General features: G+C 38.3%; 1 protein-coding gene across 1 annotated transcript in view; it reads right to left on the bottom strand.

Moving 5' to 3' along the window:
- babam2 (BRISC and BRCA1 A complex member 2) overlaps positions 1–20,019 on the bottom strand; it is an 82,026-nt gene that overhangs the window by 40,704 nt on the left and 21,303 nt on the right. The window contains exons 5-6 of the mRNA XM_051133311.1: positions 13,443–13,645; positions 10,236–10,311 (exon numbers count right to left, since the gene is read on the bottom strand). Of these exons, the coding sequence (XP_050989268.1) occupies positions 10,236–10,311; positions 13,443–13,645 (279 nt within the window). The remainder of the gene's footprint in view (positions 1–10,235; positions 10,312–13,442; positions 13,646–20,019) is intronic.

The following is a 20,019-nucleotide window of genomic DNA, read 5'->3' as shown; positions in this document are numbered from 1 at the left end:
AATCATAAAATCCCACTACAGGAGCACATCGGAGTTGGGCAGCTTCTTATGATTCTCTTATGATTTCACAGTCTGACTGCTCCATTAATGCTACTCTCTTACATATTGATTATTGCTAAATTAAAGACTAATGAAATCAAATGCCTCATGGTAAAGTTTATAGAAGGGTTTTGAGAAGAGATTCTAAATCTGAAGGGTTATATCACACTAGAGCTTTTGGTGTGATTCTGTTTGTCTTCAGAGACCATTTATTTTGTAGGTGTGAAAGCATCAAACTGTAATTGAGTCCACGTAAGGAGGTGGTCTGGGGTACAATCTAACAGTTTGCATATGTGCATGCTCCAGTCACAGTAATCATAATATAATGCATTTCACAAAGCTGCTTTTCTCCAAAATAAATTGTTATTGGAGAGCAGCTCACATTCTTCACATCTCTCACATTAATCTCCAAGAGATTAATGTAAAAAGATCTAGTCAATTAACCTATAATGGATCTAAAGGCCAAATGAAACAAGACTGGCAGGTTGGCAACACTGCAGAGATACTATGCTATGACATGAAACATCAGTTTTAGATACTGCACATTAGAGCCCGACCGATTTATCGGCAGGCCGATATTATCGGCCGATATTAGGCATTTTCCAAACTATCGGTATCGCCATTCATAATGGCCGCTAAATGAATATTTCAAAAATAAAATAAAAACGGACGAAACACCCTTCAACCATGTCATGAGTGTTGGCGTTGTATAGTTTGTCCACCAGAGGGCACTCTACACCGTCCCTGTTGGCAACACTCGTGTATAACGCGCCACACATCCTGCAACCTGCTGATCCAGCCAGAGTCGGGCAGAGAGAACCAGTTATCCGCGAGTGAGATCATCGGTGAAGTGTGTTCATGGTGAGTTGGTCACGAGACATACATTGCTTGAATAACAATTAAAACATCCCCATCAGTTCTCTTAACTCAAATAAGCATGACAAAATTCGTGACTATCATGTCCAGTTTTGCTGCTGTTAAATAAGCCGAGAGTGAAGCGGAATTAGCTAGTAATTACGTTACGTTGTTACAGTGTAGTTGACTGACTGTCCTTTTAACTTTTGACAATGAGACTGAAGTATTTCTTTAATAGCGTGACAGTTATAGCAATGAGACGTATCATCTCTCCTTGGCCTGTTATATTGAAAATATATGTTTTACAATTTGCAGTATGACGTTATCCATTGCTAAATTATGGCTCATCATAGACTAGCTAACCACAAAGCTAGCTAATGCCACTATCAGTGGAAGACCGCTAACGTTAACATTAATGAGCTTGGAAACCACAACGAACTTATTCTGCCTAAATAAAGTAATGATTACTGTATTTATAACTAGCATATCTCTAGTTACAGTCCCTGCATTGTAAAATCTAAGTTAGACTTGCGAGGAGTGAACATTTAGACATAGAGAAAAAGTATCAAACGTAGCTTGTGCATAAAAGTTAGCTTTTCTTTTACATGTGTGTGAAATCCAATGACGCCAAGTGTGCGTTGCAGACTGTCGTTCAGCCGCAGCATTAACGAGTCACATAATGGATTTAGATCGCTAAATAGTAGGTTTTAGAAGGCAGGCAGCAACTGATGATTGAAAATGGTTTGATGTAGCTTGGTGGAAAGAATTTAAAAAGTGCAAGTAAAGGGATAAGCAAGCTGACATTGTAATTATAAGGTAGCTTATAACCCAGCTAACAATTTACATGTGACAATAAAAGAAACAAGTTTCTTTTTAAAATGCATTATCATATTATGTTAGTTAAAACTCATAAATAACTACAAATAACTCATGTTAGGGAAATCTGTTAATGTTTTGTTGCGCGTTTCCTAAATTAAAAAAAAAAAAAAAAAAATATCGGCCGATATATCGGAATATTGGATTTTAAAACCAATAAATATTTGTATCGGTATCGGCCTTCAAAATCCTTTATCGGTCGGGCTCTACTGCACATAACAGTGTAAAATCAAATACTGAAATGTACACTCTTACTAATAAAGGTGCTTTAAAAGGTTCTTCACAGCGATGCCATAGAAGAACCATTTCAGTCAAAGGTTCTTTAAAGAATCATCTCTTTCTTATCTTTTTATAATCTGAAGAAACTTCTTTCGCCACAAAGAACCTTTTGTGAAACAGAAAGGTTCTTCAGATATTAAAGGTTCTGTACGGAACCATTTAGACAAAAAAGGTTCTTCTATGGCACTGTGAAGCACCTTTATTTTTGTGTACATTATGAACTGCAATAGCCACAATAATATGCAATTTTTTTTAACACAGACTGATTTGAAAAAAATGACAATTTTATAAATGTATAGACAACAGAGGTGCAATTTACTAGACATATTTCATACTGGGTTACATTTTCTTTTACCTTGCATAGTTTTGTTCCTGTTTTTTGAGGATGAGTTCATGACATTCAAACTGTCAATGTTGGTATTTGGTTTTCGTCTACCAAGTGACACATGGATTTTGGCCAAAATGCTGTTGACACAGAGTTTGATTGGATGCCCAGTTTTTGAATTCAACAACCAAAGATATGGAAATCAGAGAATAACACTTACTGTACATGTCATTTAACAGAAGAATGGTGGTATATTTGATTAATATATTAAGTGTACAATAGAAATATATATATATATATATATATATTTTTTTTTTTTTTTTTTTCATTTAATAATTTTATCACCTACCTAAAGATGTTACCTAACCACCTAACTATACCAAACCTAAAAACTTTTTGTAATACAATATCCTACTAGTCAGCATCTCAAGAAAACAACATCCACACCAACGGAAAAACTAAATTCTTTGGTGCTCCACCTTAGATTTATTTAACGTCCGAGCCACACCTGAATAAATCCGATGTCGGCCTAAATGTTAACAGTGTGCAACACCCTTTGTTCGGACAATAACCTTTGGAATACACGGACTTCCAGACTGTACTGTCGTACATATTGTCCTGTTTAGATACAATGTGAGTATAATAGGACAGTTTTAAAAAAATATCATTTTCTATTTAGGTAGGAAACCCTTAACAATAAATGTCAAAATCACATCTAAATAAACAATAAATCTGTCTGTCGGAAAATCAGGTCAAAGGTAGGGAAAGGAAGAAAAAAAATGGAGTGACAATGTCTATGATCAAAATATGTGACAGTCCATATCAAAACCACATCATCTTCACATACAGGTTTATTACACTCTTTAAGGTCCATGAGGACCACATATTAAACATACAGAGAGCAATTTTGGTCATTTGTGCCTATGATGTACCATGTGACGTCAACCGGTGCTCATGTCAAGAAAATGCATGGTCTAATTCAAACTGTGCTTAATGCAGCAGGGGGTTTCTATGGCACTGACGTTAAAACCGATTCATTAAACCCCAAGCCTTCAATCATGTTTCAAATGTCTCTCTCTTTTCCTTTCTATTTCACACCCACTCTTCATTTATCTTGGATATGGTCAATGCTTATTTCAGTTTAAAATCAAACCATGCCCAGGGCTGTTGAGCATAAGTGCATATGACAGTGTTTATTAACTTCTACCCTAAGGATCTTGTATTCTGTTCATGTGCCATGCTAAAGAGAAAAACAAATCACAGAGGGGGGAAAGCATTTTCCCTGCTACTTTTTTTTATTTGCTTTAATTGTTAAATAATTAAGATTTTAATTGGCACAGACAGTCTTGAAATTAATTGTTGCATAGGAGTTTAACAATGATGAGTTTAAATTTCTTATAATTTTCATCTTTTCATTTTTAAAGGGAAACCACAACACACTTTATATGCAAAATGTTTGTCAGACATGTCTTAAGATCTCATTGAAGGACTGAATGAAAGAATGGGAATGAGGGAATAGGAAGAGAACATTAAAATGAGGGCATATCTTGCATAAATGAGGCTGGGGAACGGAGAGGAGAAAGGCACAGACCTCAGGGCCAGCTTCACCCTGGACGCACTCTGGTGACTGCTGCCACTGATGTTAAGAGTGCACTTAAATCAAGAAGGAAAAGTACTCAGAAAATAATTAGAGTAAAACTAATTGGCCAACTATTTAAGTTGAAGTGGCATGAGGAAGGGTAGGGAGGCTGATGAACAAAGTGGCCGTCTGAACGTACAGTAGAGTGCAGATGTACTGCTTTCTACGGAAAAAAGCAGCAGAGAATAAGCACATTCTATAAATTAATTTACAGTGTACAGCACAAAAATAAAACAATGTAATAATATATAAAGCAAAATTCTTCTGATGATAAAGCAAAGATGCCATGCTTGATGAACTCTGAACAATCTCATGAAGGTGATCTGCAGTACACACCCATTACACATAAGCGGCTCAATCTTCTCATTGTAGGGAGGATCGAGTGTTATTAAATTTACACAGAAGCAACCCAAACACACATATTAGAATATGAACTGCTTAATCATGTTTTTAGTAAGATGTGTGCCTGCCATTGTGCATTTAACTTGAATGATACCCAAAAGTTTTAAAGCAGATGAGTATTTCATTCATTGACTTGCTTAAATTTCGATTTTAATTGCATTGATTTGCATGTTTAAACTGCATTATTTTCAATGTGCCAGGTTTAACGTGTTAGCAATGTTTCTGGTTGCCATGACAACTTCACATGCTTGCTGCTGATCTATATATTTATAGTAAAATCACTTGAGTGTGAATTTGTAGGTTTACTACAGAAAAGCTAAAATATGTGTAAATAAGTGTGACTGACCAAATTGACTGGCTCGGTTTGGCCCGCCCCAAGCTCAAATGTCAAACCGCGCCCATGGTGTACTATCAGATGGGTTATATTTTGCATGTGAATAACCAGAGTGCTTTTTTGTTTCACTCTTGACATGAACAAACCTGTCAACTGTGATTTGTTGTGCTTTTTCATTTTATTCCTGGTGTGAATAGGCCTGTCATCAGTGATTCGTTTTGCTTTCATTTCACTCTTGGTGTGAACAGGCCTGGAGACAGTGTTTTTGAACCTGATTTTAAAATAAATGCGCTTACAATGCAAGCATAACATAAAAAGTTCTATTTACAAGATTTGTTCTTCTGTGTTGCTGTTTTTCATGCTTTCCAATAAGTGCCCCTTGGAGATATTAAAACCATGATAGAAACATAAATACTAATTCCTCCACAGTGACTTTACTCAACAGCAACAGATTGGCCCTTTAACAGCAGCCAAAAAGCAACTTGTAGACCTGGCACGTGACTCGCCAGAGTTGTCTAAAATAATCATCGGCAGTGGTGGTGGTGGTATCCCTGAGGGCCAACGGCACAATCCTCCTCCTCACCCGCTGCACAGGAAGTTAGGTCTCGGCCCGTACGGCTCCAGTGGAGTGAGACTGATCAGGCCTGTCACGAACACAGAGCCTCAGCTCGCTTCACCGATGGTTGCGCAAACTAGGACAGCTGACATTTAGAGCTGAACGGGTTCATCGCTAAACCGAGCAATGAAAGAGCAGTGACGAGTGCTCAGTCCATATCTACTGGATTGATCTGTCTGTACTGATGCGCTTTTGTTTTGATCTAAGGCCGAAAATGAGCATGAATTTGGATATTCATCAAAATCAGAGCATTCCTGTTTAGCACTGGTTTCTAAACGCTAAACATTTCTGGAAGGGTTAGTGCTTCTACTTCGACCTCCCACAGTCAATCCAAAAGAAGAAACACAAAACAGCAATTGCAAGTCTTTACCAGGAAAGAAACTATTGATACTTGGTAGGATTGCTACACTACACCATTGCCATTGTCCTCTATTTCTCGCCACCAGTGCAGACTGCTCTCATGACAAGCCCTCAGTGCCCTGAGGGACACAAGTGGATCTGCGAAGGTAAACATGTCCAGCCTACTAAGATAAAACCGGCGAGATGGCACACTCCAGGCAACTATCATGGTACACGACACCATTCCTACCGATGCCTATATGACCTCGCTCTGCTAACAGTGGACAAAGGCAAACCTGGAGAGGAGGGGATGTCACTGGAGATTTGATAAAAAATTTAAGAGCCAAACTGTCATCTACCAGCAACTTGTTAAAGAAGTGATGAAAGGCTGTGATGTTTGCTCACTTTCAAACGAATTATGAATTCATGTAACATAAGGTTTTGGACAGGAAGAAAATTATGGGACCCCCACACCAGTGATAAATACACCACAACCTGGTGATAAATTAACTCACTATTCTCCACTGTCAGCAAGTGTCTCCACCTTTATTGTGTGACGCAGCCATATATTATATACAATTAAATCAATTCTGTTCTCAGCTTAGGATAGTACTGTCAAGTGAAAGTCAATGACCACATATACGTACACCAAGGCCCATTTACCGGTTAAGCCAGGTGTGTCCTGCTCCTGGAGGGCCAACGTCCTGCAGTAGGGCTGTAACGATAATCGCACGATGTCGTGAGGCGCGCTTAGTCAATGAAGCCGATTCGATTTTGCGCGCGATTTTGGCGTAGCTTGTCCGTGCTTTACGGCTCTGTGTATTACTTGCCGCTCCAGCTGAACGCACGTGATGGAGCTTTACTACTAATCAAAGTACCGGCTTCATTGACTAAACGCGCCTCACGACATTGTGCGATTATCGTTACAGCCCTATCCTGCAGTGTTTAGCTCTAACCTGCCCCAACACACCTGACTGTAAGATTCCAATAATCCTGAAGATCTTTCTTAGGTGTTTCATGTGTGTTTAATTATAGCTTGACCTTCTACAACTTATTTTGTCTTGTAGTAGCAATTATCTTAATTTGGACATGCACAGATATAAATGAATATACTGTTATGGCACCGACACACTAAAGTACTTTTTTTAACAGGCAACTACAACTTTGATAAATGGGAATTTCAAACAAATGACTCCAATCAAATGTTTTGGGGGTGTATGCAAGCTGTGATATTTGGATTTCTAGTAACCAAAATATTACCTTAAAAGCCTCTATATACTCTCTTTCTGATATAGTCTGTTCATTCTCAAGGGTAAACAGACGTTTGAAATAGCTGAGCAATAGTATACTGTTTGTGAACATTCCAAAGCAGCTCATAAGCGATGGGAGCGATGCATTTAACTAGGCGAGCATTTAACTATGTGCTGCAAGCTATCCTTTCAGAAACACAACTAACACACAACAATAATGACAGTGATAAGAAAAGTAGGTAAAACAGCATCAGAGCATAGAGATAAAGACATGTTTGACCCAAATCGTCATAGACCAACAGTTTAAACGTGTCAAAATGACGCCACACTTGGTTGTTCTTCGATTTCACTTGAAGTATAGCATAGTTCTTTAACAGACATTAAGCAATCACATGCACATGCCATGTCTTATCTTAAAACAAACCCCAGTATACCAAATCTGACAAATCTGAATCCCTTTGACCTTTTCTGGCTACTCTTCAATGCCAACCAGGCAAATTTAGGTGCCAATTTTCAGAGCTTTTCCATTGTACAGAGGCAGACATTCCACTGGTCTTCCACAAGCACATTTTACAGAGATAAATCTGGTCATCAGTTGTTTCTGTGGAAAATGGTCTGTGCATAAAACCATCTATGGCAAATCACGACAATCACTGTTGTAATAGAAAAAAAAATCTCAGCAGAAGACATGCAGCTTAAATCAAGGCACCCATGACAATAAAACTGAGAACCTTACATTATGGTGACCACAGGCTGTCCAGACTGATAAAAATGATTTGTCCTGTATCTAGGGCAATAGTTTCACAGAAACCTGGAAACCAAATGTACAGGTCCTTTTCAAAAAATTAGCATATTGTGATAAAGTTCATTATTTTCTGTAATGTACTGATAAACATTAGACTTTCATATATTTTAGATTCATTACACACAACTGAAGTAGTTTCAAGCCTTTTATTGTTTTAATATTGATGATTTTGGCATACAGCTCATGAAAACCCAAAATTCCTATCTCAAAAAATTAGCATATCATGAAAAGGTTCTCTAAACGAGCTATTAACCTAATCATCTGAATCAACTAATTAACTCTAAACACCTGCAAAAGATTCCTGAGGCTTTTAAAAACTCCCAGCCTGGTTCATTACTCAAAACCGCAATCGTGGGTAAGACTGCCGACCTGACTGCTGTCCAGAAGGCCATCATTGACACCCTCAAGCAAGAGGGTAAGACACAGAAAGAAATTTCTGAACGAATAGGCTGTTCCCAGAGTGCTGTATCGAGGCACCTCAGTGGGAAGTCTGTGGGAAGGAAAAAGTGTGGCAGAAAACGCTGCACAACGAGAAGAGGTGACCGGACCCTGAGGAAGATTGTGGAGAAGGACCGATTCCAGACCTTGGGGGACCTGCGGAAGCAGTGGACTGAGTCTGGAGTAGAAACATCCAGAGCCACCGTGTACAGGTGTGTGCAGGAAATGGGCTACAGGTGCCGCATTCCCCAGGTCAAGCCACTTTTGAACCAGAAACAGCGGCAGAAGCTCCTGACCTGGGCTACAGAGAAGCAGCACTGGACTGTTGCTCAGTGGTCCAAAGTACTTTTTTCGGATGAAAGCAAATTTTGCATGTCATTCGGAAATCAAGGTGCCAGAGTCTGGAGGAAGACTGGGGAGAGGGAAATGCCAAAATGCCTGAAGTCCAGTGTCAAGTACCCACAGTCAGTGATGGTCTGGGGTGCCATGTCAGCTGCGGTCAATGCAGCTAGCTATCAGGAGATTTTGGAGCACTTCATGCTTCCATCTGCTGAAAAGCTTTATGGAGATGAAGATTTCATTTTTCAGCACGACCTGGCACCTGCTCACAGTGCCAAAACCACTGGTAAATGGTTTACTGACCATGGTATTACTGTGCTCAATTGGCCTGCCAACTCTCCTGACCTGAACCCCATAGAGAATCTGTGGGATATTGTGAAGAGAAAGTTGAGAGACGCAAGACCCAACACTCTGGATGAGCTTAAGGCCGCTATCGAAGCATCCTGGGCCTCCATAACACCTCAGCAGTGCCACAGGCTGATTGCCTCCATGCCACGCCGCATTGAAGCAGTCATTTCTGCAAAAGGATTCCCGACCAAGTATTGAGTGCATAACTGAACATAATTATTTGAAGGTTGACTTTTTTTGTATTAAAAACACTTTTCTTTTATTGGTCGGATGAAATATGCTAATTTTTTGAGATAGGAATTTTGGGTTTTCATGAGCTGTATGCCAAAATCATCAATATTAAAACAATAAAAGGCTTGAAACTACTTCAGTTGTGTGTAATGAATCTAAAATATATGAAAGTCTAATGTTTATCAGTACATTACAGAAAATAATGAACTTTATCACAATATGCTAATTTTTTGAAAAGGACCTGTAATTGAAATCTGTTTGAGATGTCTGAAATTATTTTTGGAGTTTTGTTTTGTGTAGCTTGCAGTGAGAAATAATACACAGCAGCTTTAACCATACATACACCACTCATTCTCTGAATCAGAAGAAGCCCTACAATTATACAACGCATTTTTTAAATATCAGCAAATAAAACATCTGTCAGGGTCAGGATCTGTCTTGATACGTCAAGGTTTATGACAAATTAGCTGGGAATCATGACCCCCCACAGTTGTGACCTTACAGATGGACGCTAACCTGTGGCTAAAGTGGGTTTCAGTCCAGTATGGTCTACTGGGAGTGAACTGTACATGTCTATGTGTGAGTGTAGTGTACTGCTGAGGGACTGAACACTGTGATGGTGATGCTGATGATGGCTGCTGTTTTCCGTATGTTTACCATCATTTCAGCTCTCTTGGGGAGGACAAACATGGCTCAGACTGAAAAAGGCCATAGAGCAAGGGCCTCCCGAGGCCGTACACGCCCTCTCACGCACACATGGGCACAAACATACACACAGTGGTGCGGCAGAGATGGGGATAGAGAAAAGAAAAAAAAAGGGGAGGGAGGGCAAGACACAGGGTGACTGGAAGGGGAGGCGAGAGAGAGAGGGCCTGCAGACACAACACAGCTCAGAGTTGATTGGGAGTGACAGGCTGCTGATTAGTCAACTCGCAGCCTACACACACGCACAAACAAGAGCATAGAAATGAACGCTCGCACAAGAGCGACATATTCTTACATGCACTTTTACATGCAACATTTTGTGGAGACATTTTCATGCACTGATAAACAGATAAACATCCGTTCTCCAAACAAATCAAAGAAGTGGGGGTGTATGATCTTGCCAAAAGTGTCTTACCTTGAGAAGATAGATGGGAATGTTGCTAAAATCCACAGGGAGTTTGAGAAGGAATCGAGCCGAAAACTCCCCCCGTCTAGAAGAAGAAGAAAGAAAACAAAAAAACACATGAGCATCAAATAGTGAACACACACACACATTCTGTAACATTCCTTACACAGTAACCTACTTGTTAAAGAAATAATTCTGTCTTTATTTCTCATTCTGATGTTGTACCAAACTTGACTTTATTTCTGCCATGAAACACAATCGCTCTTTTCCATCAAATTAAAATGAATGGGGACTGAGGCTTTCAAGCTTCATAAAAGCAGCCAAAGTCGCATTAAAATGCCCATACCATAAGTTTTTTGACTGTTAGCCCTACAATGGACCAGTGTCCATGCTGCAGTTCGAGTTGCTGGGATAGGCTCCAGCATCTGTGCAATCCTACACAGGGCAAGCGGTCTTGAAATGGATGGATGGATGGAAGACATACAATAGACTTTCCTAGTTCTCTGGGCCCAGTTGATCAAAATAAATCTGATCAGAGTACAGTTGTTCAAAAAACAAACAAACAAAACAAACAAAAAAACTACAAATCATTTTAGATCTCATAATTCAGTCTTGGTTTTGACTTTGAAACCTTCAGTGTCTGGTTATTAGTAAAACTGGTATTCCTTTGCTTAAAAAAAAATCTAAATGAGCCTGATCGCATCAGAAGGGTGGATTTCAGTAACAAGTAAAGTCAAGTCATCTTTATTTATATAGCGCTTTAACGATACAGATAGGAAAATAGCGTGTCAATACTGCAAAAGGACAACACTCAATTTTTAGTTAAAGGCAGTTCATTATTGAATTTAGTGATGCCAACATCCAGCTCAGTTCAGTTCAAATAGTACATGATATCGCTGGAAATCAAGTTTCCCCAAATAAGCAAGCCAGAGGCAAAGCGGCAAGGAACCAAAACTCCATTGGTGTCTAAAAACTAAAATTGGTCAAATAATACAATATCTGTATCATGTAATCATGTAGTACATAAACATCTTTTTATATCTGCAATCGATTTGTTTAACTGTCATTTATCACTGTATAACATTTGTTTCCAACAATTACAATAAAAACCCAAAGTGACCCAATACAGACTATTCTACCTATTGTTCTTCATAAAGCTCACTGAGAACTGTAGTCTTATTTAGAGCACTGGCAATCTGTGTTTGGTAATCTGAAAGGATCTGGATCAGGGTGATCCAATCCAATCCAAATGTAAAATGGATTGCCTGATCCTGGATAGCAAAACATGGGATTTTCAAATCTTGATATTCTGACTCAGATGACTGGGAGTCATGGAAATTCAAAACTCAAAATGTATTTAAGTCATTATGCACTGATAATCTGTAACTCCACCTCCAGCTGTTAAAGCAGGCAACTACTTGATCAGTAAGTGAGAAGAACCAAATTAGTTTTATTTGTGAAGGAACCATTTACATCAGTCTTGTGAACTGGATCAACTATTTAAATAAAAAATTCTGAGTCACACAATGTAGAGATCTTTTAAAACATCTGTTACTCAACTTAACTAAATCAGCATTTAACAACATTGAGCTAAATAATGCTATACTATCTTCTGTAGAGCTGCTTTACGGCTGAACTGAGTTTGTTTCATAACTGATGAACTTTGCAACTGTTGAACTGATGAACTTAACACTGTTATTAACTAAACTGAACCAACATTGAAATAAACTAAGTTGAAAATTACACTACTGTATTTTGTAGAGCTGCTTTACAGCTGAAATTGTTTAATAACTGATGCATTTTGCAACATTAACTGTTACTGTGTCGTTTATTACTATGAAGCTTTTTTTTTAATAATCTGTATTGTATAAGGCATTTTATAAATAAACGTGACTTGACTTGAATTTATTTGCAAATCAGAAACCTCTACTTCTGTGGCAATATGAGCTATGGTGGAAATATTATTTTTTTAAATTAGTCTGTTTGTTACACAAATCTATTCCTTTTCCTGTTAAAGAAGCTATATTAAAGGAACTTTATTAAAGGAACTATATTTTTTAACATTGTATTGTATGTCCTTTTCGAGGTGATGTTTTTCAGCAAACGTTAAAACTAAATAATTTCTTATGTTGTCAAACAATGTACTGATGCACTGGCCAAGCCACTATTGTCAAGGTATAATTTTGATTCAGTTTAGCAACCCATGTGACAGAATTATGGTGTGCTCCCAGAGTGTTCCTTTCAAATTCTCTTTCAAATGTTCTCTAGATGAAGTAGAGTATAGGCCTATTCACTTTCGAATGCAATTCGCTGTATGAGTCCTTGTTTACATTCATTTAATATACATAACTTGGGTTACATCATTTTAAGATTACACAAATGTTTCCTAATCACAGTCTGTTATCCCACAGACCACAGTTTACCACATCCCTTTAAAGATTGAAGCCCATGAAGCAATACACTCACGCCCACAGCCCAACACATTACACTCTTCCCCAAAACACGACCATATTACGGAACCCCATTTCTAAGGGAGTAGGTGTTCGTTTTTGACCGTTTGTGCAATTTGCTTTGCACTTCATCAAGAACCCACGGCCCTGTGTGTGCATCCTGTGACATTGATGCTCAGGCCCACACCATAGTTTGTGATTTTAACAGAACAACACATACATAAAGTTTTTGCTTCAAACCCCAAATGGGATGAACGATCACCACTGAATACGCCACCTAATTTCTGGTTGTTCCAGGAAGTTGCACTATGCGTAAGAGAACTCCCAGTAGCACTGTGTAAAAGTGTCAGCTAAATAACAAATCAGTGCCGTTAATTAGAGAATTACAAAGGTGGACTTTAAAATTTGAATGAAATGAATGAAATGCTTTATTATCACTTCATATATGCTTTAGTAAAAGAGTTATCATCACTTCATATATGTTTTAGTAAAAGTATGTGTGATGTTTTATATATTAATATATTAAATAACCACCTAATGTACAATTGTTGATAATTTAATGAATTTAATTTTTTTTTTATCCATGATTTGGCCTGAGACACAGGGATAAAGGGGGTGCTCCAAGGGGGACAAGGGACAAGGGGGTGCTCCAGGGACAAGGGGGTGCACAAGGGGGTGCTCCAGCATGGATGGATGGATTCTCAGAATTTCACTGAATAGAAACATTTGACTATTGTGCTAATGGAAGTGTGTAAGGTGATGCAGCACTGGTACCCAGCTGTTCTTGCGGCCAGCGTAGATCTCCATACTGCGGCCATAGTTGGGGTCTTCCAGCAGGCTGCCATATTCAAAGAGCAAGCGGGAACTGTCACGAAGCCGCTGGCACTGGTACTGATGGTACTGCTGCAACAGCTCTTTCACCAGCTGCAGGAGACACTCCGGTTTACCCGCGTCCCACGATACCAAGTGCTGCCGGAGGAGAGAAAGAGAAAGAGAGTGGGAGTCAGCATTTTATCACCAAAAAAAAAAAGAAAAAGAAAAAAAGGAGCCGATTGGGAAAACTGAAACATCTAGTACTTTTCAGCCCACTTTTAAAGATTTCGTGAAGCATAAAAAATAGGGTTGCAAAGGAGTGGAAAATTTCCAGTAAATTTCCATAAAAGTCCTGTAAAGTTTCCAAAATTCCAAAAAAAAAAACCCCTACAGTAGGGTAATAGTTTTTATCCATCAGGAATTAATTATAAAAAAGTGGTCATTCAATATCTGAATGGACCTAAACTTGAATGCAACATAAAACACTGTCAGTACCTATTTGTTGAAACTTAAGTGGCCTTGGTACATCAGTCGAACAGGAAAGTCATTTCAGAGGAACAGGAATGTGTATTATAAATGTAAATATGGTCAATTTGAATCAACATGATTACTTTGAAGGTAAAGTATGAGATTTATGTGCCACAAAACAGAAATAAATACGGTTTTATAAAGACCGTTTTAAAACAAACAATTCCACTTTCTGCCATGGTTCAAAGAGATAGTCCCATCCCTATTCCATGCCATTGGTTGAGACAACTTGATGGTGGGACCGCTTAAAGGAAATTGTGACGGCTTTTTTAATGAGAAAAAAAGCAATGTGCATGGGTAAGCATGGGTAAACACTGTAAAATTCCACGTGTGTGTGTGACTTCAAACAAGCAGTAAGAATCCGAACGTCTGAGGGAAATAACCTGAATACATGATTTGACCTATAACAACAAATAAAGTTTTAGAGTACAAAATGTTGCTTAAACCAGATTTATAAATCATCACGTTATCAAAAATCCTCTTTGAATGACTTATTTTGAGCCAGATATGATCCAAGGGTGTTTCATATAAAAAACACATTAAATACAGAGCTTAGCTTAGACCGTAAAAAAAAAATCTTTTTTAGATTTAGAGACTTTTTAGAAACTTTTAGAGATAAGGATAAAACAAAAGGACTGAGGCAATTATAGGCAGGTGGTGGTTTGTAAAGTGCTGAGCTGGGGTCTTATCACCCTTTATTGTCACAATGTCAATTTGAGGTGGTGGTTTCCGTCCCTTTGCACTCCCCCTCCCAACCATCTTAAAGGCAAAAAGCAACACCACAGGATATCCTGCGGCAAGGATGCTTTCATCTCCTAACTCTACGTACCCCAAGTCCAGGAGCCAAAAGACGATAAATTCCAGCTCCACTTCTTGCTAAGGCAATGTCCCATAAAGCATGGGAAATTAAGCCACTGAAAAAGAGGAAACTCTGCTCTCGCACAGTTCTCAGATAAGACAGTACAAGACCTTGAGTCTGTGCCATATGTTTAATGCATGCAGGCAACAATGGTTTGGTAAGAAAGCTAGATTTTTGAGGGCTCAGACAGCAACCGAGCGGAGGCTATTTCCAGTCTCTCTTACTGCAAACACACTGCTATTAGGGAAAGAAGTGAGTTGAGTGGGTGTATGCCCATCACAGAGTTTGCATTGCCGTGTTCTTGCGGGCTGCGTGAGCGGGAAAAGGCCTGCATGCCAACACGGTCTACTTGCCTTTCCTCCTCTCCTCCTACAGGCTGACCTCATTTGCATAGGTGATTCCAATTTGCATGAGCTTCCCTGACTGGAGCAGTGCACAGGTATGCAAATTCAGAGTGAGGGGGCAAAAACCAAATTGCCACCTTTTCACGAAGTGTTCCACCATTCTTTTCACTGGCCTAATTCTACCCAACAGCCAGTTCTGTCTCCGAGGCCCAATTGCTCATTGATGCATGATACGTACGTAAGTTGAAATTAAATTTTAGTGACACTGACTGAAAATAAAATGCAGAATATACATACAATCTCGCTTAAATAATGGTGGCTCTCCTTGTCAAGGGTTAAGAATAAGACAAACAAATAAGTATCCCTGTCATCGCGAGGCACAAACAAACACAGGCTGCGTTAAAATGAGTTTGTCGCACACTGTCTTGGATTTTTAATGATGGCAATACAATTTTGGCTTGGTTTTCATCACTCCCATGAATCATTCCATCTACAAGCCTTACTTGAGTCACATTCGAGCAGAAGAGAAGAGAGGGGACAGAGCACGCCGTCTGTCCACTGAGGCACACGTTACACAACTTATTAACAGCACAACCCACAGCATACAGCTGAGCTTGTTACATTTCTTGGATCAAATCAAAGTGTCTCTTCATCTTTAGTTGATGGAAAAGAGGGGAAAAATTAAAAGGAAAGATAAGAGATAAGCTCTTCACCCGTGACCGGGAATGATGATGAGGAAAAGACCGTTTGTAAGGCAATCAATTCAAGAACCCAAATATTTAAATATGGTTTTTTTTTTTTTTTTTTTTTTTTTTTTTTTTCAAACCAGCTAATTTCACAGCTTTCCTGAAACTGTTATACTGTGATTACTTATTTATTTATTTTCAGTAATGGTAAACCAGTTGAAGCCAAAGTAGATAGCACAAAGGCTCTGATACATTGCTTGTCAAAAACGCAACATCTGCTTGGATCCAGCTCATGGCATTCCTAGTTCCTGTTCCTTCAGATATTTTTCTTGTTGCACAGCTCTCTAAAACTAGCTAAAATACCCAAAATGTTAAAGGGATAGTTTACCCAAAAAAACGAAAATACTTTTTGTGTGCAAAGACCAAAAAATATGTTAGTCTTCGACACACATTCATGAGAATACCACAATGCACGTGTGGTGCTGCTGACACAATAGTTGGCATTCTGACGTCACGTGTCAGTTGTGTTGTTATCTATTTCATCAAAATTATCTTAATTTGTGTTCCGAAGATGAACAAACGTCTTACAGGTTTGGAATGACATGAGAGTGAATAATTAATGACAGACTTTTCATTTTTGGGTCAACTATCCCTTTAATCAATAACCAACCAGCTATTTAGCCAATGTGCATCTATGTTGGTTAATTCTGGTATAGGATGCCTACAAGTCTCAATCTAATCCAAATTTCAATTAATATCATTCGCTGATACAAATTCTGTTTCATGTTGTCTTTAAGAAACAGTTTTACTGAGTCATGGGCTAAACAGTTATCTTTCCCATCCTGGTTAGGAATTACAACACCCTAAAAAGTGTTTCTCTGTTATGGAATTTTAAATTCTTTACAGGATCAGGGGGTCATGAGAAAGTCAATGTTTCCACATATGAGGAGTGGTTTTCTGGATAATGTCTTAAGTCTTTACTTTAATAGTGAGATGACATCATTGCCCAGCATCACTCCCCTTGGTAGGGAGTAAGACGTGTGTGAAACAGTTATTAGACTGCTATTCATCACATTAATACAGGGTGGATACCTTCTATAGTAAAGCTGAAGATAAACAGTAGATTGATAGAGTGATCACAATTGTTTACAGTTGACCGTTTACAGTTACAATAACTTTGCAAAGACTGCACTGTTTTAATTGGTATCATGAATTGGCATCTAAAGTTACAAACTTTTAAAATTTTGGTCAAATCTTCCATCGCTACTGTTAACACATTTTAAAAATACAGAATTAAATAATTCATCCAAATCAAATTTTAATCATTATGAATCTGCTTCGCTGTATACCCAAAGATTCACACCCTAGATTAATCAGTTATAAAGATAGTTTTATAGATGTTTTTCCATTAACTGGAAAATTATACTAGGATCTGTAGCATGATCAGAGAATCACAAGAAAACCAAAGAGCATTCTGACTTTGCCACGTCACCGTGTTTTGAAGGAATTCTGAATGACATCATTTTATATGAAAGCATGACAGTTGTGTGAAGTACAACCTCTCATTTGACTGCTTCTCACAAATACTGAGTATAAATGACCCCAGAAAACATCTGAGGCATTCAGCAGCTAAACCCATGCCAGAAACGCTATGAGCCAGCTGATGATGACATAACCACAGTGTTTCACATACACAAGTCATCTCCATTAGCCACTTTTATCAGTCATTGCTCTATTTTAAGATCTATCTGTTTCGAGATCACAAGGGTCAAATGGCAGAGCTATTTGCATGCCACATCAACAAGAAAGAGTTAAGCATTGAATGGTAAGAAAAGATGACAATAACAGTCTGGTTTCTCAGTCTGACCTCTGTCCGTCTGGCCACTTTTCTGTATGTCTCTCTATAGATCAATCTGAGCAAAAAGAAAGATGCCATTGTTTTAGAGAGGGAAGGGCTCATCCTTTCTGCTGCGAGAGGAAGCTGGGGTAGAGGCAGGACGCTTACACCAGCAATGACCTCATCGTCCTGGGCCGTCTTTGGTTACCAGCAACAACAGGATTCCCGTAATGAGTGGGCGACGGAAAACAAGTTGGATATTGTTTAGGTACGTTTAAGGATGAAGCAATGAACAGCCCGAGGGAAGCTGAGGACGAAGAAAACGAAGGAAAGCCGACTTGAGGAATGTGCTGTGTCAGAGGAACTGTGTTTGGGCTTACCAGGGCCCCTGGGGAGTCTCTGTCACTTTGTGCTTCCCAGACAACACAATCGAGACAGCAGTCGGTCGCAAAATGGTAGATACGTGCCATAAAACAAAAGGCCTATGCAGGTACAGTGATGCAATATTTACACTCTTTCTGAGTCACTCCAAGTCCTGTCTGCCTGGAAACAATTTCTTACTCAGAAAGTGGACAAAACAATATTCATTTTGTAACATCTGATCATTATACACAATACACAAAAATGACAAACTGCAAATTGACCTTAAAAAAAAAAAAAATAATAATAATAATAATAAATCCAACCAGGGGACAATAAAAGGTGTTTAAAATTTTTCAATGAATGACATACTCAGAGTAGAACCAGTTTTATTTTTGTATAACATAACATGATTGTAATCTTGTCATTTTCTTAAAAGACAATTTATAAATGCTGTGGTGAAACTAGGGCTCGGTGATATGGCCAAAAAATTATCATGATGAAATTTTTCATATCAGTCAATATCGATAATTATCACGAAAAGTTTTAAATCTTTATGTTTAAAGGCAGATTTTTGATCCTAAGTGAAAGTTGTAGAAACCAGACAGTTAATTGTGGTTTTAAACTACTCTTTAAGGACAGAACACGACAACATTTCACATTTTGGCCAATAATTGGTATCGGTAACAGCAATTATCTGCACCATAGGCCAACTGTTTAAAAACAGCCGAAGAAGGCGTGTCAAGACAGCAGCTTGCCTAAAGAATATATGTTTATTCCAATAAATGCAAAGAGCTTTATGCTTTGTTACTTCTGATAAGCAACAAAGTCTTAGCTTTCAAATCCTGTCCATTTTATCACAACATTCAAACAATAAATGGCGTTTTGACGCTCTTAAATATAGCATGACAGATCGCTGTAGCAGCTTCAGTGCAAGTGGCAGTGCGGAGAGCGAGTCTCTTCCACTTTAATACAAGTTATAGTGCAAAATAAACACGAATGAACATCAGAAGGTTTGTTGCAAGATACAGTACAACATAATGAAATGTATCATGTCTCATATAATCACTCAATCAGTGTTTTGACTGAAAGAAAGACAAATAAATAATAAGTCGAATAAAACAGTCTGTGAACAATGTCACTTAACGTCACATACCTCAGGAAAGTTATCCACAGTTTACCTTTTTATTGGTTAGCAATAAAAAACACTAGGAGGGAGCTTAATAAATGTTAATTATATATGTATGTTTGAATAAACCTGTCATGAAAACATAATGAAAACTATCTCATGTGCAACTGATCTATAAGTAAGCTCCTCCTCTCAAATGCAGCTGAGCCAATGGCAGCTGAATATCAGTTTCACAGGGACCACAACTCAGACATCTTTAGGTTTCACGTTATAGAGAAACACTTCAAGATCCGATGCTCTCATCGGTTTGGTGTTTATGCTACAAAAATGGTACAACGATGTGCCTGGTGTACTTGAAACACTTATTCCAGGTATCCTGAAAGAATAGGCAATGGAATTTAAAATTTATTTTATTTTATTTTATTTTATTATTAAACATTCTTTTTCTAGTTGTCATACTCTCATTAAGTTACAATTTTCATCTGCTCAAGCAGAATGTTAAAGTCATCTTGTACTTCAGCAAGGTACCTCTGGCTAAAACTAGCTAATGTTAAAGCTAGTGAGTCCATGTTAACGTAAAAACCAAAATAGCTAACTGCTGTCATGTCATGTATAGTGCAGGTCATAACACATAACATTTCAGTGCCTCTTCATATTAAACTGTTTAAATGTAAATTAAATGTAATTTTACAGTGTTGATCCTGAATAATGTCATCTGCGATTGTGACGACCATAACATGAGGTTTCTCCCGCTTGCATTGCAGTGATCTATAAACCCTCACTTCCA

The sequence above is a fragment of the Labeo rohita genome, chromosome 17 (genome assembly GCF_022985175.1).
Source record: "Labeo rohita strain BAU-BD-2019 chromosome 17, IGBB_LRoh.1.0, whole genome shotgun sequence".
Taxonomy (NCBI): Eukaryota; Metazoa; Chordata; class Actinopteri; order Cypriniformes; family Cyprinidae; genus Labeo; species Labeo rohita.
The sequence above is the reverse complement of the archived record's forward strand: the minus strand, read 5'-3'. Positions and strand labels throughout refer to the sequence as shown.